Source organism: Stegodyphus dumicola, chromosome X1, assembly GCF_044657685.1.
Source record: "Stegodyphus dumicola isolate Sdum_Otavi_A_Nest chromosome X1, ASM4465768v1".
Classification (NCBI taxonomy): Eukaryota; Metazoa; Arthropoda; class Arachnida; order Araneae; family Eresidae; genus Stegodyphus; species Stegodyphus dumicola.
The window spans coordinates 243,911,976-243,936,025 of NC_140780.1; the positions used below are offsets into that span (position 1 = coordinate 243,911,976).

A 24,050-nucleotide genomic window follows, 5' to 3' on the forward strand; every position below is an offset into this window, starting at 1 on the left:
ACGAGCCAATGACGACAGAAGAGTTCTATGAAATGTTTGGCGAATCTGACTATGAAACAGACGTTGAAGGATTTTGATTTTGTTTATTTACCAAGGTATTTTTTATCGTATATTTACTTTTTTTTCTCAGATGATTTTAAATAAATGTAGTACTTAAAAAAAATTTTTCGAAGTTTCCCGATCGATTTCGGAAGTGGGGGGTCGACTTTTACGCTGGTTTCTTATTTTCTACGAATTTTTTATGTCGAAGTGGGGGGGTCGACTTATACGCGAGTATATACGGTATATATATAGTAAAAAATGTATATTTTCACTATTCAAGTATTCACTGTGACAAGTATTCTTATCTTGTCGCATGAACAGGCCTCTGTGGAAAGGGGCTTCTCTGTAAATAAAGCAATTGAAATTGAAAATTTAATTGACTCATCAGACATTTTTCAACGCACAGTATTTGATTACATAAAATTTTCTGGAGGTGTTCTTAATATTGAAATTAATAAAGAAATGAGATCAGCAGCAGCTTCTGCAAGAAGTGGTGTTCGTTATTTAGAAGTTCAGTATTTAGAAGAACAAAAATATTTAACTAAATCTGAAAATTCAAAGAGGAAAAGAAATATTATTGAGGAAGAAATTGATTATATGAAGCAGAAGAAAAAATTTCTTCAAAGGGACATTAAAGATATTAATGAAGAAGTAGATGCTTTAGCAGATGAAGCTGAGACCAGCAGGAACATTGATTTGTTTATCAAAGCAAATGAACTTAGAATAAATTAGATGTTAAAATAGCTGAAAAGATTTCAGATTTAAAAAAAGCACAAATGTTTTGTATCTTTTATTGTACAGTTTATTATTCTAGTATCTTTCAAAAAACCAAGGAAATAAATTGTATGTTTACAAATCAGTTATTTTAATCTGCAAAATATTCTTACATTGTGATTATAATAGTAGTTGATTGTGTTTAAATAAATATCAAATACGTTAAATAATAATCATGTAAATCTCTGAAATAGTGACTGTTATTAGTGTAAAATACACTTATACATGTTTTTCAAGAAATTATGTTCCTAATTTAATGTTATCTTCTTCATAACTTGTAGTGAGTTAGTTTAATTTTCAAAATTATTTTATGATAAGTATGAAATTGAATTTAATAATAATGCATAATACACACTTCTGTTAGTTTCTTAAAGTGAAATTACAAGCAAGAAGTCGGTTGTATGGATAATTGCTTTATTCTATTCATTTTTTTTGTTTGCTGATAGGTCCTTAATTTTTTCTTTGGTGGTCCTTAAAAGTCCTTAATTTTCATGTAAGGAAATGTGTACGAACCCTGATATAGATGTTAAAATTCAAGGAGGCCAAACAAGGAACTTTGAGGAGCAATCTGCCATAATATTCTTTTTACACTGAATGTTAGTTTGCTTCATAAATTTCAGTGCAGAAATAAGCCTTTCTCTCCTTATTTTAAATTGTAGACACATTAGGTATTTTTGGAAGCAGGCAAGATGAAAAATTAGCAACCGCCTTCGCTGGGAATTGAACCACGGACCTCTGGAATACCGGCCCAGCGTGCAGAACCACTACATCACAAAGACACGCTAGAAAAGCATAAATACCTTATAAAATATATTTTAAACAAGCTTTTTTTTTTTTCCACAATGTGTTTTGATTCATTTATGTGTCTGCCTGAAAGTTATCAATGTTATAAGCTTTAAAGTTAATGTGCGCATAGTGCGTTGTCGCATTTTTTGCATGAAACTTATGTAAAATTTTTTCAAAATTCAGGTAATACAAACTGTTAAATGGCTTTGAATTTTAATTTGTAATAGATGGTAGTCTTATTTGCTTTTCTCCCTCTTGCAACTATAGGGATAGCATTTATTTTGATTTTTGTAGAAAACTGTTTTGAATCATTTCATCGAAAAATTTGTCTGAAACCTTTGTTTATTTATTTTTAAACCATGAGCGAAATTAAAATGTTAAAATCTATAGTCTAATAATTAAAAATAATCTTTGCAGATATTAGATATTGGCAATGAGATCTGCATAGCCCATTGCAGTCTAGTTAATTATTTCATGCATAGGGTCGATTTTTCATGGAATTTTTGGTGTATTGTTAAAAACAAAAATTTATGATTTATTTTTGTATACATTATTTCACATCCATATTTCTTAACTGAGCCCTAATTAAAGTGAAGATATTTCGTTATTCTTTCCAATCTGATTTAGTGGATACATAATTAACTAATTTAAATCAACTAACAGTTTTACAGTTAACAGAGCAGCTCTAAGTCTGTATTATTTTAAAACATGATGGTTCCTTCTTACTGTACAGATTTTTCTTTCATGTGTATGTATAACTTCTTTCACAGAGAATCAGTGTAAGACTTACTATGTAACACGCTCCTCTTTTTAGAGTGTTTATATGTAAAAATTCAAATCTTATTCAGTTAGACAGGGAGATTTTGTTTCTTTGAAGCGGAGTCCATGTCTGTTCATTTTTGGAAGCGATAGTTTTATTTAAAATGTGCACCATTCATTGATTGCTCTTTTTTTTTTTTTTTTTTTTTTTCATTTTACTTTATCATGTTCTTTGTCCACCTAGATCTTATGTTATCTCTATATCATGGTTTAAATCGATGTTCTTCAAACTTTGTTGATTTGGCGCACCCATAAAAGCTTTTTATTTATTTATTTATTTCCTACTATCCTCAGAAAAGTGAATGTTAAAAAAAGGTTTGGAAATATATTGCAAAACTGCCCACCATATCTGTAAAATTCAGAGAACTCTAATTTTTCATATTGTCTTTCATGCCCCTGGGAAATCTTCCAGGTTTTTAGTGTATCTGAATTAAGATATTCTCTTTCAAATGTAGTTTTACAAGAATTATTGACCGTTGAATGCCACAGGAAAAGAAGCAGTATAAGGAAAATATTGATGAATGAGTTTTAAAAAGTAAACTTTATCATCTGTTAATAACATTTTGATTTATAAAAATGCCCCCCTTTTTTAGTTTACTTTTACTTATTACATGCTTTGCCCTTAAGCACTACACGAAAAGGGAGGGATGTCCCCTGGAGGTCTTTTTAAGGGAAACTGGCTCGTATCCACATTACACATGGGAAAAACCACGAAAACGCCCATGCAGCCAGCCCATTCGCCGGGATTCGAACCCCGGACCGAACTACCAGTGTTCAGCAGCTTTTAGCGCTTGGCCGCTGGTGGCCCCCTTTTTTAGTTCCAGCATAATTTCTGTGATTAATTTCTACTCAATCTGATCTTTTTTAGCCCATTATAGAAATCTGCAAAGCATTTGAAGATTTAACTGATGTTTGATAGGTGGGTTTTAGTATTCCATTTTTCTTTCAATCTTTAAATAGTATTTTACTAAGTTTATCCTTTTGATTATGTGCATACCACAGAGTTGAAAACCCTCCACAGGAGACCTTTGATTTTTCATTACTTCACTCTATATGTCCCCTAATCTCCCAGTTTTTAGCTTTTCTGAATTTAGATTATCTTTTTCTAGTATAAATGGAGAAATATTCATAACTGTCATACAAGAAGAAATTTTGTAAACAAAATTGTAATTATAAATTATTTAAAAAAAACTTTTTTAAATGTTGCCATTCATTTTTCAAGTATATTGCATAAAATAACTCATGCTTTGCCATAATATAAAATGTGATCAAAAAGTTTCCATTAGAGGGCTGTACCACAAAGTAGATTGTATCAATTTATTCAGAATCCCCGCAGACATTGAAATAGTTATTGCATTGTCAAACACAAAGTATGCCCATTTTGATAAAATTCTTGTGTCTGCTATCTGAAAAAGGGCAATACTTCTTTCAGGAACTTTTAAACCAGCCAAAAGCAAGAAAGCCATGTGAAGGGAGATGTGAGGTATAAGATGGATGGTCATTTTGGTAGTTAACTTTTACCCTGAAACATTTGTAACAGGTGAACACACATTACTGTGCAAAAGAATGATCCCCCAGTATAGAGTTTGCCAGGGCATTTTGCTTTACTTGCCCATCGTAAACTATGTAGTTATTCACCAGCACTTGAGAGACAGAACTGCTTCATATAGGTAATTCAGCTAGAATTCAAATCTAGGCACAGGCTGCATAAGAGTTTTCATGGATTTTCCCATCTATACATGAATGTGAATTAGTTTAACTTAAAAGTCCTCCACAAAGGCATCTCTTTTTTCCCGAAAGCAGACAGCCCTTGGATGTTAAGCTATAATCTAGATCAGTGCTTCCCAACATGGGGCCCATGCCCCACAGGAGGCAATTCGAAAATGGACTCCTTCAGAATTTAAGGGGAGAAGGGACAAATTTCAAATTTTCTTCAAGAAGTCGAAATTTCGTTTTTTATTCCCAAAAATAAAGAATAATGTAAGTGATGTATACGTAAAAATATTTTTAAATTGTGGTGCATTTTAAATATTTTGTAAAGAATTTTTCCTGTAGGAATGGCAACAGCAGCTGCTTTTACCAGCCGTTTATATACAAGCAGCTGCTTTTATATTAGCAATGTGACAAAGTTTTTAATTGATCTTATTTTTATTTCTATCAGCCCTTATGAGTGTTACATGCAAAAAAAAAGTTTGTCATTATTGGGAGCAATATTTAAAATTTGGTTTCATACCCGCTGTACACGATAAACGGTCACCTTTTTGTCTTCTATGCCAAGAATGCTTGACCAATGAATCAGTGTAATGAGACTGTCTTGAGGCACATTTGAAGACGAAACATACTGTTCATATTAATTCAGATAGGAATTATTTTCAAAAATTAAATAAGAAAAATTTTGGAAAAAGAGTAACATTAAAGCCTGTGTTTACTGCTCATAATGCAATTGTTAATCGTACGCTTGAGACTAGTTATCAAATTTCATTACTCATCGCTAAATCTGGGAAAAGTCATACTATAGGGGAGAATTTAATCAAACCATCAACATCAGCATTTCTTAAAACTGTTCCAGAAAAAGATGTTAAAGCTATGCCGCTAAATAACAAGAGAAGAGTAGATGAAATGAGTGAGAATACTGGAATGCAACTTTTTGAAAAGCTGAAAACAAGAAAATTTTCGGTGCAAATGGATGAATCAACTTTGAGAGACAGGCCATACTTATAACTTACGTAACATAAGGTGATTTTGCCAAAGAAATGTTGTTCTGTAAATCATTAGAAAGCACCGCTATCTCCAAGTTATTTATAGTAAGCTGAAAAATTACTTAGATGTCAAAAATATGCCAATGAAATATGTAACATCTTATGCTGCAGGTGGTGGTCTTAATATGATGGACAAGAAAAAGGGCTGCTTAAAATTGATGAAAGATGAGAATCCAGAAATGCTTCATGTGCATTACGTTATTCATAGGGAAAAACCTGGTAGCTGAAAACATTTCATCTTTTATAAATAAAGTACTAAATTCAGTTATAAAGTGTATGAATGCTACTGAAGTGCCAAATTTGAATGTCTCTTCAAGTTATTTTGTGAAGAGTGAAATGAAGACTGTATGAGACTAATATAATAAATATACAGTCAAAAGTCGTTAATCAGGACTCGTCGGGACTTCGGCGATTCCGGATTATAGATTGTCAGTTTAAATCTGGTAAGATGGCATGCAGAAATTATAAAATTAAAAATATGAAACCGTAATTTATGAAATAAAGAACAATTATGATCTAAAGGGTATCAAAATTTACAAAAAAAAAAAAAAAAAAAGCTTAATATTTATTTGTTTACTTTATTAAACATTTCTTTCAATGTAAGTTGTTTAAGTTGCTTCGTTTTTTATGGGATAATACATTCTCTTTAATTCTTTAAACAGACATAATTTCTTGTTCAGTTACGAAGTTCCGCTGTTCAAGTCCTATAATTGCTGTGTCGAGAATACCGACTAATTTGTCAATTGAAATTTTTTCGTTTTCAATAACCTCTGTCACTTTCTTCGCTATCGGAAGCGAATTATAATGATGAGGAATTTGATTTAAATCATATCAAAGATGGAGTACATCGAGATGAAATACTACATTTAGTAAGGAATTATAATCCTAATAAAATAAAAACATCTGCCCTGAAGATAAGGATAGTGCTGACAGATCAACTTCCAATTCATTGCGCGGCGCCACGGCGTTAAAGATAAACAAAGTTTAGATAAACAAATGTTAAAGTTTAAATAAACAAAGGATATGCCTTTATCCATTTTTTGTAGCAATTCCACTTTTTGTTTAATGAACTTCGAAACATACTTTTGCTTTGTATATCATTTACATATTAATAAATATATATCAGAAATTCTATTTGACATAATCGAAAGTTCAAGCTTACTTTTATAACATTGCTCTAACAGTCTGCGAAAAATAATAAGCCGGATCCAATTTGAAGATTAAGGAACAACGCAATCTGTAACATTAACTGAAATAGATAATTAAATAATTTTAGCTTAGCTTATACCGTCCGTTTTATACATTAAACGCGCACTCGTAAACGTATTTTGCGCACGTGCACAAGCATATTCTCAGCCCTAAAGGCCTTACGCGCATGCGTCAATGCGACACATGTGCAGAAAGTTTGAAGCTTTGAGGTCCGGATTATGGATGTCCGACTTAACGACTTTTGACTGTACTAATTTGAAAAACTGAATATGTTAAATAAACACTTTCAAGGAAAAATTCTTGTCAATGCAAAAGTGAAGATATTTGGTTTCCTTACCTTTATTGAATTACCGTATTTGACAGCATTTAACATGCACCCTTATTTAGACGGCTACATACTAGGAAAAAAAGTTTCAATAGCGTGGTTTCTTTTAGTTCTCACGTTTCATAAAAGCCAAATAAACAATTGTTGAATGCAATTACCTTCACGTATAAGACGCGGGTAACTTTTTTGAGACCAAATTTAGGAAAAAAAGTGCGTCTTATATGCCGTCAAATATGGTATGTCAGACATGTATTTACAACAAAAATTTTGAAAAGTTTCATTGGCTTCAAAAATGTGAATGACTGATACTGTTATACATGTTATTGTCAATCATCTGAAAAAATTTATCGGCTAATTTAAAAAAAGGATTTTCTGATTTGAAAAAAATAAATTTCCCAACTTGGATGATGCAGCCAGTGTTATTGGTTTTGACTGATATTTCAAATATGCAGTATCAAGCAGTACTTGTAAATGTAAAATGAAAATGACGAAACACAAAATGAGTCAGTTAAAACTTTATTTAATATAAAAGGAGCGATGGCATGGTTTGTGAGGAAACTGAAATCAAATATCCAAATGCAACAAAATGTGCAAGAAAATTATTGTTTCCATTTCCATCTTTATATTTAGTTGAATATGGATTAGCGCCATAAATGATTTGCTGCCAAAAAAATTTGGATGGATGTAATAAAATGGGAAGACTTGATATTGAAGTTAGCTAAACTAGACCCTAACATAAAATCTCTTTGCAGCAAGCATCAAGCACAAGGATCTCACTAAATTCAAATGATAAATAATTATTAATACTTGAAATAATGTAGAAAAAACTTTCATTAAACTTATTTTGTACTTGAATTTCAGTTCTCCATTATATGTTCTAAAAGTTTCTCATTGTGTTTGCTCACAAAATTTCCTAGTGATGTCTTCCTAAAACCTATCATTAAAGTTTCCTTTGTGAACATTTCAATTTTTGAATATTAAAAATTATGTATGTGCTATGGAGAGCATGAGAATTTTAGAGAGGATTAGATGGGCCATAGCACAAAAAAGGTTGGGAAACACTAATCTAGATAGTCCAGTCCAGTCCAGTCCAATCTTAATTATGTAATGTTTCCCAATAATCTGGCCTAACAATTATGACATGTAGTTCCTTGAATTCTGCAAGTTGTCAGCTATTGTAATCAAAGAATAGTTACCAGTTCTTTCATGCAAGTGGATGGGTATTCTCGGTTCAAAGTGAAAATGGCAACATTGCATGCCTTTATCATGGCTTTAATATATCATCACATAAGACATGATAATTTACATGTGTGCAGCTGTAGTACCCTCATATGAAAACCGTTTGTGTTATAGTATTTTGCATCAGAATTTATCATTTTAAAAATCAATTTGTTCAAACTTTACAGAACAGTGGAAAAATGGCCATGGCCAAAGAAAAAGTCAATTGCTTTCTTTCGTGGATCACGCACAAGTGGAGAGCGAGATGCATTAGTGCTTTTTTCAAGAAAATATCCTGAAATTGTGGATGCTCAGTATACAAAGAATCAGGCTTGGAAATCTGATAAAGTAATGTCTTTATTGCCTTATAGAAGTTTTATTTCCCTTTTATTATAATAATCTATTTAGCATTTTGAAATTTGATAGATATATTTTTTACTTGCATGTATAAAAATTAAGAAATGTTTTGATTGTATGACTTAATTTTTTAGTACTTTTACAGTGATATATAAAACTTTTCATGTTGTGCATGCATTTATTTTAAACTTCCATCTTTCATGGAGATGCTGTTGTCATGAGGAAAACTCAAAATTTTCTTATTGCTAAATATTATTCTTTATTCACCTAACTGCAATGGTTCAACATAGAATGTTTAATCAAATATGACAAAATAAAATAAAATCTGATTTTTTTAACATTTAATACAATTCTTTTTATACAGCTATATTTACACGTTATTCACACCTGTAATAGCATAAAAGTTTTAAATATCTACATGTCCAAATTATGCCTGGCACTCGTTTATTTATATTTAAATCCTGTAGAATTCCAACATTGCAGTTTTAAAAACAGGGGATCTTATTTTCTGAATTCAACTAATTGAAAACTTCCCAGTTTGTGTGTTGGATTTCATGTCAAGAAGCATAAAAGAGAAGATGTTATATATTTGTTAATTGCATCCTGTTAATATTATATAGTGCATTTCCATGACAACAGAAAGTTGTCACTAGCAGATTGTCATTTGAATGTTACAGTTGTAACGGAATATTTATCTAAATATCTCTGCCAACTTAACACAATGGGATTAAGTTATGCACTTACAGCTACTTCTTAGATTCTGTTTTGTAATGTGTTAGTTTGGTTTGTAGGTGTCTTTCGTGATACCAGTATTGCTAAGAGAGTCAGTGCACTGATGCCAAGGACATCAGTTCTTATGCACTGAAACATTGATCACTTGGTAATTGAGCATTATTTAGAAAAAAAAAAAAAAAAAAAAACCTCTCCTCTTTACCATGTTATTTTTTAACATCAGAAATTAATGTCTTGGTTAGAATTTTTTTTGTAAAAGTAAATGGCAGATTCAGGGGGAAAATCTGATGCTACTTAACAAGTAAATTAAAAACAAGTAGTTGTTAGGTAATTAACAACGATGTCAATTTCAAAAACAGAAATATGTTGAATCAGCTAGTAACTGATACATTCATTCGAAATGCAAAATTTGAAAAATTGTACCATTAAGTTAAAAGAAGGTCAAGTTGTTAAAGGTTTTACTATACTATAAATAATAAATTAATAATAATAATAATAAATTATGATTAAAGGAATATAAAATTGAGGGTCAGGCAGATTTAAATTAAACAGAGCAGGAAATTAGTCGCAGACAAGAGGCTGTAAAGATGAAATCGCAAAATGGATAGGCAGATTATAAAGGAATATAAAGTTGAATTCTTATATTGAATGTAATTTTAGTACTTCACAAAATATAATTTCTCTTTAAGAGCTAATTTTGAATCATTTGGAAATACTGTTAAATTGTCCCAATTAGAAATGTCTAAATTTATAGGGAACATAGTGCATGGCTAGATTTATGAAATTAGTTTGAAGGAGCAATCTAAAACAATAAAACCTTGATCAAGGTCAAGAAATTCAGTTATTTAATGTTTTATTTAATAGGAAATGCTGTAGCTGTGGTTTCAGGATTTTCATTGAGTTATGAAAGCTGCACTTGTTTCGTAGCATTGCTTACATAGTTTATGTGGTCAAACTGACCTAATCATAAGTTCTGATATAAATGTCATATTGTGTATTTTCCTCCCATCTTTCTGGCACATGGTTCTGAAAATTTTTTAAGTATTCACATAATTTTTCCTTTCATCAAGGCATTCATAAAGTGAGCTCTTCTAAATTTTAAAATAGATTAGGCCACATAGTGGTTGTTTTCATCTCAGTAATTGATTTGCTCATGAACTTTGGGATTTTCTGATTGAGAGAGCAATTACAGTGAAGAGCTTCTAAATAGTGACATCTAATGCTGTTGATGGTTCTGAAGCTTGTTGCACATGGGAAGACATTGAACATTGATGAAGATGTTGATGATGGAAACGACTTCCAAGCTATTACAGATGACACAAACAGCAGTTCTAGCAGCATTGAATAATTTGTAGCCTGAGGAGCATCAGTAGAAAAAAATAAAGAGTGGGCTAGATTCAGGACACAGGGAAATAGAAATAAATATTATTCTTTTAGATATTATGATGATATTACTATGCATTCTTATTAGAATTTCAGGCTTCTTTTAAATAAACTATACTTTGATAGTTATAGGTTGTTACCCATGAATAGTTTTCATTTGGTTTCTGCTGTAATCACATCCTTTGGAAATTAAATTATTTCCATAATTTTCTCCTCTTAGTAAAAAAGGTTAATACGCTAGTAAATACAGTGAACTGTTAGCCATTGAGCCAGTAAGAAACTTCCATAATGTGAAAGTGTTGAGAAAGTTACACCATGAGTACTTAATGAAGTTACGAACTTTTCTTCTTAATGTCACAGCAGGTGCTTATGGGAATGTATTTATGCCCCTTAATTTGATAAAAATTTCTTGAAGAGCTGCGTTTAGAATGCAGTAGGAAAGGAGAATCACATTTAGGTTATAACACAAGGAAACTTTTGACTTTAGTAAGAAAAGTAGTGGAATGTAGAGGATCATCCAGCTTGTTAGTTAATTTTACATATAGAAACAGTAATACTAGAGTAGGCAGAAAATCATCAAACAGGTATACACCTTCAAAAGGGAATATTGCAAGTGTTGTCTCATCACAAAGTCATTGAAAAAAAGCCATATCTTTCATAAAGTCAAAACTTTTGGTCCAGAATATTGCCCATAGACAAATCCGGCTCGAAGACAAGCAGCAAAAGTACAAGAATCATCTAAATTGTTTAATTTTGTGATAAGGTACTGAAGAAGAGTGAGTGTTGTTCACCAAAAATGTAGCAGCGAAAACATTATGGACAAAAATGTCAACAGAGAAAACAATGCAAGGCAAAAATGTTGTGGGAGAAAAGAAAAAGCAAGGAGAAAACATTGCAATTTTAAAACATCATGGTACAAGACCTTGTCTTCTAAAAAAGTGGTTAAAAAACTTTTACAGTTTAAAAACATCGTCAAAAATATTGTAGGAAAAAATAAACTACCTACAAATCATCGCATGACGGTAAAAATCACAGATATGCGTTTTTCAAGCTTTAAAAATTTGCATATTCATATAATGATGTATATGTGCTAGAAAGAATGAGGAATATTTTTACTTTTATATATCATATTGTTTTAATTAACTAATAAATTTTCCTGAAAAAATGAGCGGAAAAATAATGCTAGGTATAGCAGTCACTAGAATTTTAAATGTATATAGTTAACTAATAAAAGTTATTAATTAATTAACCTCTTTTTTAAAGTTTTATTGGTTATTTTTCATGAAAAATATGGTCTAAAAAGATTATAAAATGGAAGATGAGTAACTGCATGTGGTTACCTCTATTAAAATTGTTTAATCAATTATCAAAGCAGAAAATTCTGTTAACTGCTTTAAGTAGCATTAATTTTCTACTCATTTTCAGTTTTTGAATGCATATGTTTTCTTCTTAATTTTGCAACAAAAATTTATTAATTAATTCAAATATTAAAGTAAAAACATTCCTTATTCCATCTTGTGCTCACAAATCATAAAGCCTGAAAAATGCATGTCTGCGATGTTATCATCATATGATGATTTGCAGGTGCTTTATTTTTTTACCATGCTATTTTTGACAGCAATGGTTTTAAACTTCGAAGTTTTTTAATCGCTTTATTTTCAGCGAGGATGTTTTAGACCTGTGATGTTTACTTCTTGCTTCCTTTTCTCTTATAATGTTTTGTTCAATGACTTTTTTGCCTTGCATTATTTCTGCACGATGTTTTTGCCTGTAACCAAGTGAGTCTGTACCTAAAGCAGAAAATACATCAACTTTGGTTTCTAATTTAAATTATTCACAGAAAGAGAATATTTTACTTCAAACTAGTAGTGCTGTTTAAAAGTGAGAAGAAAACAGGAGTTAGTGAGGAATTTATGTGATTCTAGATCTCAGCAGTGCATTTGTTCAAAAGAAAATTGTGAATGCTTTAGCACTAGAAGCAGTTCATAAAGAAGATATCAAGTTGATTTGGAGCATCAGAGTTCTTCTTTGGTTTACAATGTAATTCATTTGAATCTTCATAATTACTTGGCATTATAGATTACAATTGAAGCTTTAATTACCAAAAAAATTACAAATGGGTAAATAGCAGTTCCAACTAGCTAGGGGAAACGAGTGGCAAACTCTCTACACCTGCGTAGTTGACCACCACATTAAAATAGCAAATATTAGAATGCATTTAGATGTTGATGTTTTAATAGAAATCAATAATTTGTTTCAGATTTTACATGCTAAATCAGTAACATTAAGCAAGAGATTAATTGCTACCACTTATCGGTTTCATAATTCAAGGAAGAACATCTATGAATCAAGCATATCTACAGAAATTAAAAATATTAAAATATAGCAGGGGGAACATATTAGCAGTTTGGAAGTAATAAAAATATTTCATGATGCTTTTAAAATGTGATGAATATACTCTTCCTAATGATTGGAATGCATTCAGCAAGGAATATTGGATAACGAGTAATATTTTTTAATGTAGACTAGCACAAATTGAATAGAAAGTTTCCTACTTGTTAAGAGGAAAATCACTTTTTCTATCAATAACTGTTTTGAGCACCCCAAAGTGTATCTCAGTTTCAGGCACTAGACAAAGGCATCTTAAAAACTCAAAAGCCATTAAGGACATAATATACTGTAGTTTTAATTATAAATCAAGAGTTAAGATTGGATGGATTTCAATAAAATTGAAAATGTGTGTTAGCTGAATGTAAAGTTGTCCTACATATCTGAGTGCAAGAAAAACATTAATTGATATAGAGTTTCTGAAGAGAAATACTTTTGAGTGTGCAGCTGAAAATGCCAGAAGCTGCTAGATATTATCAAAAGTTTAAACAGTTTATTGTTTAACTTAACGTATCTGATGAGGTAAAAATGAATACCAGATCATCATCCTTTGAAAAGTAGGCCAAGGACGATCGTCCAATCATTCAAAAAATACTGTGCCAATTGTGGTATGGATGGAAGTGAGAATGAGATGAGATGAAATGGAGGATGACAAACAATGTGAGTGGTGAAATGGAGGATGATGCTATTCACCTAAACTTGCTTGTAGCAGAGGGAGACTTCTGAGAATTCGTCGAAAATATCGAGGCATACTCTGGGATTGAGAAGTTTAATTTATATAAGGGTTAAATAAAATTTTAAAATATACTTTTTTCAGTTAATTATAATTTATTAATTCTTTTCCAGTTACTCATTTTTGTGATTGAATTATTTGTAAGTCAGTTTAACCTCGTACATAAACAGGCTTCCAAACTTCAGTAGCCAAAATGTTGCACAAATTCTCACCTCAGATATGGAAATATGTGGTAATTCTGAAATTTCTGGAGTGCATAAAGGGGAAATAAAATTTTACAGTAAACGTATTACTGTTTTCATGAAATACTAACAGCAAGTGAGTGGTGTAATGATAGAAACAATAACAAATTATCTTCATAATACAGATTTCAAGAAATGCTTTGTACTGATGGAAGCATTTGAGTATAAGGACAAGGTGGGGAAAAAAAAGATTGGAGCACTTTAAAGAAGAAAAGTTATGATGAATGTTGAGTACAGTTTTCTGTAATTTATTTCAGTTCAAGATTTAGTGTTTATCTCTGATCATATTATGTGCCTGGTGGTGTGAATAAAATCAAAGTAGTTGTACTATATCAGGTGCACCATTGTGTATTAGATCATAACACATGTTCCTTATACTCAAAGAGAAGTTATTTGCTTAAAAAGTCAGTAGTCAGCTTCACAACATAACAGCTTTTATATTTGATAAAAGTTAAAAGAATGCATGCATCTGTATATGAACACCAGTGGAACCACACTACTTACTAATTGATATACATACATGATTACAGTTACACTCGCAGTTTCTTTATGGTTAAGGTTACAGTTTTAGGTATAGGAAATAATACAATTTAATAAACAAAGTAAATAAGAATTATGGTTACAGTTAAACTGCCACATAGGCTTAAGTCAGTGGTTCCCAAACTTGTCCTAGTTGTGGTGCCTTTCTTCAATTAAAATTCTTCCATGGCATCCTACCTCAAGTAGAAAGTATGACTGATTATATGTAAGATATAAAAAAATAAAACTTGTGTATCTTCATTATTTAATATCTTTTTTTGCTTTATTAACATTAAATTAATAATTAGCATGATAGATGAGCCACAAATCACTGCACATTTTCTCAAACTGTGGAGATAAACTGGAGACACCCACCCTCATTTCCTTTTCCACATTTATTTTTGCTCTTTACTTGCTTTTTATTCCAGCGACTGCCGAAAACCAAGCTTCTCACAAATACGGCATCGAAAATAAAATTAAAATTGCTAAGCTTTATCCTTTAGAAGGAGATATTCATCTTTTATTGAAATCCAAAATTCTGTCAATTTCATGCTGCCAAATTTTGCTTTCAAACTGTTTTCACATGGTAATTCAATAAGATTATCCTTTGCAAAAGTAAATTCAGATGGAACATTTGTGTTAAGTGGATCTTTAATCCATGCAAACCTATTGAAATTTTCATTTCGGAAGTTTTTCTCAAACCATATAGTTAGATGTGATAAGTGCCCTTCAAACATGGTTTTTATATCTTGATGAAGATCAAATCATTTGATGTCAACATTTGCTGCAATGTTTAAAAAATAATCTTTGTCTGCATTTTCATTCAATTTCCTTCTCCGTAGTATGAGTTTTTTTTTTTATTTTTTTTTTATTTTTAGTCCAAAGGGATTTGAATCCCGAAGGACTATTAGTTTCGTTTTGGCATTTTGCGTCGGACTCATAAATGTCGGTTCACTTTTCAAACTGTTGCCACAAAATGTTAGAGTCCTGCATTATATTTGAAGAAATTAAATAATGAAAAATCTGCATAAATGTATGTATATTTCTCGTATTGTGATAAAACAATGGTACATAGAGTCATCGAATTTTGAATAACGTAATCCTCCAACGAATATGAGCATGTGGAAGACCAAATTTGAAATTTGAAATTTGTTTTATGATCGATTTCCTATTTTTTAAAACTTTGACGAATTTTTATTAACAAACTCAAGGATTTCAAAGCGAGCAATGGCAACGTTGTGCAGAAAAAACATTTTTATCTCCAGCGCGTGAGTCTCTGTATCGGAAATTCTAAAGATGTGCTCGTTTTAAAACTATTTTGCAATATTGCTGTTGCACTGGATCTTATGGTTTAAGTGCGAGGAACATGATATTTAATAAAGAAAGGTAACACACAAAATGTTAAAAAACGCCCCTTTGGATGTAATTTAAAATCTGAAACATTTCAGATTTTTTATATATTTTTTTTATTTATTTTTATGAAAGCTACTGTTTTTTCCATTGACTTCAAAAGATGTATGTTGAGAAGAGAGATTAAGAGAATTAAGCTCTTCAGAAGTGTCTTGTAAAATGCCAGTTTTATTAAAACATTGGCATCAGCAAAATCTTTTGAAACTCTGTATCCTTCCTCTTTAAGGGAAATAAAAAATTCTTGCCGCATTTTTCAAAGGTACATGATAAAATACTACCACGGGAAAGCCATCGTGCACTACTGTAATGCAACAAAGAGTTCTGCTCCATTATTCTCACACAGCTTTTTAAAAAACCTAGCTTTCAATGGATGAGATTTTATAAAATTTACGACATTCACCACACACTCTTACACCTGATTCAGTGCAGGACTCAGATACAATGGGTCCACACTGCATTTGGTGATTTGCTTCAAATAATCGAATTGTATCAAGAATCTCAAACAGGGTTTGAGCCTTTGTTCCTGCAATAATAATATTATGAAAGAGGTCTTCTTTAATATTATTTCCATCTATAAACCATACATAGCTTATCAAATGAGCATCCATATTATTATCCATAGCCTAATGTAGCTGTAATCCAAATTCCATTCCTTTAATTTTTTTCATTTAAATGATCATTGATATCTTTCTCTATATGTTATATTCTCTGACTAATTGTGTTACAGCATAAAGCCACTTTCCAACAGATTCACCAACCATGATGTTCACCATATCTACAACAGTCGATAGAATAAGTTCTCCAATGGTATGAGGCTTCTTACATTTCACAATTCTGTAAGCCATCTTGTAAGATGCTAACAAAACGTTATTTGGCATTGATGAATTCATGCATTTTTTTCCCCTCTGTTTCAGTTTTTTTAACTTTGTGGCAAAAAATCCTCAAGGATTGCCAACAATGCTGTGGTGATTAGCTTTTAAATAGCACTTCAGTTATCTTGGAAGCATACAATCCACTGCCAAAGCTTTCATACACATTGTGGTCTCTCTTCAGTATTCATTTCTGTTGACGTAAAAGCAAACTCTAAATAACCATCATAATATTTACAATATATTTTTTTCTTCATAGTCAAGCCACTGTTTGAAGACATACTATCTTTATCTGCACTATTATGTTTATTACCGTCCCAAAATCAGTCCATCATTGAGGATACAACAGCAAAAAAATCACAAGACTATTTTTCAAAGACCATAAACAAGAAGTTATATAACACTAACTATACTATGTGAACTAATTTAAGTCACTGTTTGTTTCTATAAAGGGCTGAGTTTAATTTTACTAGACTTATAAAAAAACGTATAAACTGACTGAATCTAGCCACTGATGCTTGGTTATATACTTTCCACAAGATCTTAGAGAACAGTCCAAACCTGTAGCAAATGGTATAAGCACTTCAACGTGTCTATATTAATGGTCAACCTATGTTGAGAACACTGGATATAGTAGAAAGTGTATGCGTTCACTGTAGAATATAGTTCTACCACTTCGAGATGTCGTATTGTAAAATTTATGCTATGAAATATAAATACTGTTAAACAAAGAGAACAGAATGAAAAATAGATAGATTATGTTACATCCAGTTTTTTAGTTAAAAAATTCCTAATGTCATGTCAATCATCCGATGACCAATAGGAAGACATCTCCTCTTTTGGCATGATCGGCAGAACTTCAAATTCCAGCAACCCCAACTTTACCCCGATCTCAATGAGAAAAGCAATTAAAGCATTCACTCATTCACTGAGTGGGAGGAGAATAGAGCAATTGTTATGTCATCTGCTTCATTAACATATGTGTATGATTTTGAAACCGTATAAGGCTGGAAAACCACTATGTAGTTCCGCTAAGATTATTGTTATGAATGCTGTTGTCAAAGAGAGCATTTTTCTAACAAATTCAGTCATTAAATTGTTACTTTTGATTTGACTGGCATTTCTGTGACAAGCATCAATTGCATGAAATCCAATCTGAAAGAAAATGGTAGATTTTCGACTCCAAGGGGGAAAATGACCATTGAAAGTCGGTACATGCAAATCTGAATCAAATGACATGATGGTGTATTTCCAAACCCTATCCCACTTTTCAAATTTTTGACGTCATGGAAAAATCACCTAGTTTCGCCTAGATGGTAATTCTTGAGCATGCGCTGAAGGGCGAGAAGTAACAGAAACAGAACTTTGGCTTGCACTTGTAAACAGTATTAAGTAAATAGTCTGAAAGTGCATTTGTTTATGTGATTGCATAATTTGACTGTTTCTGTAATAAGAAAACTTCATTCAGATAAAATTAATTTTAATATTATTATCTGGTTATAGAATTATACGAAATGCTCAATACTACATGTACTATCGTAATCTTCACTTAACCTTTCACATTGGATTTTGCCTTATCATTGTAAAATATATTGTATTATAAAGATTAAATCAAAGCAAATTACTGTGTTAAAAATGTGAATGTTCTAACTGAATTTTCTTTTTATCATTTAGTATTTATTTCTGCTTTGAAAACACATTCATATTTAACAAATAATTATCTTCACTGAAGATTTTTTGAATGTGTCAATAATGTAAAAAACTCACTAATCTAGTGCTTCGTAGATCAATATGACAATGAATTCAAAATGTTTTAAAAACAGTTCTTTAATCTTTAGTTTGTAGTAGATGCAGCTAAATGGCACAGAGAAAAAATATTTCAATAAAAAAATTCTTTAAGTTAATTCAATAGCAAAATTATTTCTATTTCAGTGAGAAATCCACTTTATAATAACAGAGAAATAAAACATAAGCATTTTGGAAGCTTTAAAATATAATTACTAAAATGTCTCAATTCATTGTTTATCTAATATATGTTTTTGAAGACGACACAGTAGAATATTTTTTGTGTTGTAATATTTGGGAAAGAAAAGCAACTAGAGAGAAAATATTTGAAATTATTAAAAGATATTTTGAAACGAATAATCTTACCTAGACACAATGTGTACTGATGATGCTGCAGCGTTAACAGGTAATTATTATAACGAACAAGAGGGTTAATAATTAAAATTGCTCCCCATACAATATTTAACCATTGTATGACACATAGACAAGCTCTTGTTGCAAAAGATATTGATGAAGAATTGCACAAGATTCTGCAGGGTTATTACTGCAATTAGCATATTAAAAGGCAAGATCCTAAACAGTTGTCACTTTTTAATACGCTGTAATGAGATAAGTTCTGTGTATGAGACATTATTACCAAAGTCAGTTGCTTCCACACAGAAAAATACTGCGGCATATTTTCAATTTGAGAAATACAGTTTACATATTTAGTATCTGATATGACAGATACTAAAGAATACAAAACTAACTAAGAAACAGTATCTTTTGATAATGCTATTGTTTTTTAATCATTACCATATTTTTCTCCAAACATAAATGATGTCATTTTAATTGCTGAAGGAAGAATGAGCGATTCTCCAATTGTAACAAGGTTTTAAATTTTTTGCTATTAAATATGAAAATTTTAAGGATGCCCGTAAAGCCTTCTCAGGAACTGTTGTATATTTTTTCAAAAATAATTTTAATTTTTCATGCTTTCAGCTCATTCCTTAAAAAAATTCTTCAGATTTACTTACTAAATCTTTTATGTTTAGTTTCTAAATATGTTTTTAATTTCGCAGGTTTCATGCTTTCCATGTGCCAAGTTTTCACTGCATTTAGCACACAATGGATATTCATTTTCCATTGATAATGAAACATGTAAAACAGTATAAAAAAACTCTTCTTGATATTTACTCAATTTTTTATTAGAAGTAGAAAGAGAGCCGGTGGATTCATGTTTATTTGATGTTGGTCCATCCATCCCACTTCTCTTGTAAACATTGGGTATCTATTTTGGGCCATTTAACCATCATGAACAAAATTGTTTTTATTATCCTTCGAGAATCTGCTGAATTTTCTACTACTTAGGAAATGTTATGCGCTTACTTGACAACAAATTTGATTAGAAATAAGAAACATAGTTCATAAATGATGCATATTACAGTTATAAATTGCATGTAAGACACTACTAAGCTAGCTGAAAAAACTACGTCTTACGGATGCGCGTATGCAGTTGCTTTGAAATTCGATTCAAGCTCTTTGGAAATCATCAAGCATAAGACACAAATCAAGTGGGGAAAATATGAAAATGTTTAATTTAAAATTCCGGGCAAATGTTAAAAAACATCCAAAATTTTCTTGAAATTCCATATATCTTTTATTGTCAAATAAATTTCTTTTAATTTGGTGATCCCCCACAAATTTCTTCATGACTCTCAGGTTTAAATTTTTAAAAAACAATACAAGTTACCAATTGCATTTTGAAAAAAAAAATTATTTCAGACTTGTATTCAACAGAGTATTTTCAAAGTTACGGGGAAGTACGACTTATGTGAAAATGGATAAACATTGGCTGTCCAATGTGAAAAGGGAATTACGGTTTGATATGTTATGTCCATAGCTTGTGTATTTTGATAATCGAACTAAATACAGAATGATCTGTTCTTTCAAACTTCTGCCGGAATAACTGCTAGAAGATCCCACTTCAAGTGAACAGAAAGCAAGTGTTGTATTCTTGTTCAACAATTACAGTTCTCTCGCATAATACTTACAAGGAATGTGCAATGAATTTTATTCCTTATTTACACGAATGACATATCACACAATACTGTGTAGGCTAGTGATCTAGCGATCATCACTCAAAATGCATCTCTGTGTTCAGGCATACACTCCTCGCAGGAATATAATCATGCACTAAATTCCTAGCTTCAGCAGGTACGTTTTGCTGTGCTATGCAATCTCTGTAGGTCCTAAATTCTAAAAACGTTTCCACTCCTAAATTCCAAACATTTTACTCCTTGATGTTTCTGTAAAATCCAAAATTTTGCACTCCTACCATAACCGCACTGGCTGTGGCCTCAATTATCCAATGTTCTAACAAAGTCAAATATTATAACGTTATTTTAGACCAGAGTTTCTTAAACTGTGGATCGAGGACCCCCATCTATAGCAGGAAGTTGCAAAAAATTTTAGCAGTTTTGGTATTTCTGTAACTTAATATAATAATTTTACAATTACCAAATATTTTTACATAATGTATCTGAAAATAAATAAAGATAAGGCAATACAGACAAAGAGAAAAACAAAAACACTTCAACTCATTCTTTTTATAATAAAAATGTTTATTTTACTCGCTTTGCACATGACGCTGTCATTTTGTCTGTTACTTAATAAAAATTTTCGCATTGCTCTATAATTAAAATTAAATATTAAAGTTAATGACCTAAAACTGAAATAATATCTTATAGTACAAGTGAAAAAAACTGACAGTTTCACTCACGCGTGTGTCGGATTTTCGCAATGCTTACGGTGTCCCACAAAATTTTCATGAATTTGGGGGTCCTGGGGTTGGGAAAAAATCTCAGTGATGAAACAGGGTCATGACTAAAAAAAAGTTAAAGAAGCCCTGTTTTAGTCCAATCAATTTCCTGACGCCAACCCATTTTTTTTCCTGTTTTGTTTCTCAGCTGAATTATGTTTCTGTGGGAATTTTTCTCTATATTTACTGTTTCAGCTGAATGGAAACACCCACTAAAATGTTTCAAATGACTGTTAGGGGAAGAGGATCAAATACCTCACATTATTATTACTATCTCTGTTTATCTCCTGTTTCAATTCTGAGTTGAATTATGTTTTGGATAGAATTTTTCCGTATTACATATTTCAGTTAAAAAAAAATCAACTTTTAAAATATTGAGGAAAAGCATGTACTAAAATGTTTCAAAATGAAAATGTGGGATAAATAAATACATAAATTAGTTTTTTTCTAGGAGTGTAGGAGTTCTTATATACATATATATAATGAAATTTAGAACCAACTTTTCACAAAGACTAAAAAATTGGAATTCAAATGAAAAGTATAAAAGAACAAGAAAGATGAGGAATTCAACCAACTTCAACATAACATTGTCAAGAGGAGGTATGTCGAATTTAATTACATTTCATCTTCTAAAATAAAATCCTTGCTTTTCTGTATCTAGAATCAGCTGATAAACCATTTCAATATATTTTTTATCTTAATAGTTCACCCGAAAATTCTGGTCCTCCTCAAAGAGAAGGAAAATGGCAAAAATACAAAGTAAAATCATTAAAAATATCTTCCAATTTAAAAATATTTTTCTAATCTAAAAAGAATCTTAAAATAATGAAAACATTCCCTTAAAAATGTAGAAAAAATTAAAATCCATCAGTGAAAAATCTTTGAAAGTTAAAAATAATCTTAACACAAAACTTTATTTGAACCTATTATCAAACACCAGTAGCAAAAGAAAATAGAGGGGAAGTAAAATTATTAAAAATATTTTAAAATTTAAAAAGATTTTGCTAGTCTAAAAAGAATATTTGATATTCTACATTTACAGGATTTTATCAAGTTAATTTCAATTTCAATTTTTAGTCTTTGTGAAAAATTGGCTCTAAATTTCATTCTTTATATATTTACTGATCAATTTTTTGAAGCATAATGCTCAAAAATTCTTGTAGGATTATAAATTTTCCTTTTAAAAATTTATTTGTATATACATAGTCCAAACACATCTGTATTTATCTATTGCACATAAATCCCTTTCTTACATAAAATATTATGTATGTATAAAATAACTAAATAAATTGTAAAGGAAGTCAGGATAAAAAATATCCTCTTCTGTTCGCTTAATTAGCAACTATGAAATTTTAAAAAAGTAGTATGAAATGTATAATGGCAAATATTAAAATAGAAGTAAATGAAATTTAAATTATAGAATGTACTTTATAAAATTAATAATAAAATTAAATTTTTATAAAAAAATAGTGGTTAAAAATATATTTTTTAATTACTTAAAACATGGAATTTATTTGGCAGAGATTGTTGGATATAAAATTGAATTCAAATTTTCAGATTACTATTGTTCATATGTAAAGTCTCAACTTGCAATCTTAATCCACATAACAGCCATTGCAAAAATAATCGTTATCATGTTTCAAAGATCAGCAGCATACATTTTTTTCAAAATCTTGCATAATATTAAATATTGGCTTTTGATGGTCAGGTTGATACAAATAAGATGAACTGTTTTTATGATTTTAGACTAGTAGTTTATTCTTTCATTCACTTACTTTTCTACAGTATTTCATTTTTTATATGCTCGACTATCCAAAGTTTCAGGAACTTTCAGGATATTTTTTTTTAGTTGAGTTTTTACTGTACACACATTTCAGTATTTACATCGTCAGAAGTGCACAGGCACATACTTGAAGTGAATTTACTTTTACAGCTAAACACAGGAACTGGAAAGCAAAAGGTACTTATTTGGAGATTGTATTACTTTTTCGTTCATGAAAATCAAAGTTCATCTTTTGAGGTATACTGACTGATTTGTATAAAGTGTTTATTCACTGATTTATGCAACTATATTGAGATCTTTTTGGGGGAGATGTGTGTCTACATTACATGAAATATCGGACACTGAAAGGGATCTCTAATTTACTGAGATTGGTTAGAAGAGTAATATTTTTATGTGTACATACATATGCACTTGTGAATGAGAAACACTAGCAAGAAAATTTCTATTCAGATAAATATTGTATCATTAGTCTGTGGACCCTTTTCAGTCACTGTTGTATTCATTTATATTACACCTATTTATAAATGAAGTACTGATACCTGTATTATTTAATTATTTATTTCAGGATACACTTGGTGAACCACCAGCAAAGGAAATATCTTTAGAAGATCATTGTGCTTACAAATATTTATTCAATTTCAGAGGTGTGGCTGCAAGTTTTAGGCTAAAACACTTGTTCCTTTGTAGATCACTGGTTTTTCATGTGGGCAGCGACTGGCTTGAATTTTTTTATCCAAGTCTTAAGCCATGGGTGCATTATATTCCTGTTCCAAATGACATGTCGAATATTAGGTAAGCATTATTTTCTTCAAAATAAATTACTGTGTTTTTCCTCATTTTGGATATAAATGCTTATTTTTCTAATCATTGCAGTGATCTTCTAAATTTTGCTAAGGAAAATGATGAAGTAGCAAGAAAAATTGCTCAAAGGTTTGTTCAGTTATGCTTCTTAGTGCATTATATTGTCATTAACTATTGTTTTATCTTCTGTTCTATGAATCAAATTATAGCCATAATCTGATCATCTGCCATAAAGTATTTATAATTAAATATAGTGCAAATTAGTATACAGAACTTATTTTAGCAATTAAATGACATTTAACCCATTCCTTATCAA

At 30.6% G+C, this 24,050-nt stretch overlaps 1 protein-coding gene across 3 annotated transcripts in view; it reads left to right on the forward strand.

The window, feature by feature from the left end:
* The window catches only part of LOC118179673 (protein O-glucosyltransferase 1-like), a 116,412-nt gene that overhangs the window by 81,991 nt on the left and 10,371 nt on the right, over nucleotides 1-24,050 (forward strand). For all 3 annotated transcript variants that reach the window (XR_015038428.1, XM_085807338.1, XM_085807339.1), the window contains 3 exons: nucleotides 8,121-8,280; nucleotides 23,499-23,725; nucleotides 23,807-23,863. Coding sequence is in view for 2 of the 3 variants with exons in the window: in XM_085807338.1 (XP_085663464.1) it covers nucleotides 8,121-8,280; nucleotides 23,499-23,725; nucleotides 23,807-23,863 (444 nt within the window). In the remaining variant the exon portion in view is untranslated. The remainder of the gene's footprint in view (nucleotides 1-8,120; nucleotides 8,281-23,498; nucleotides 23,726-23,806; nucleotides 23,864-24,050) is intronic.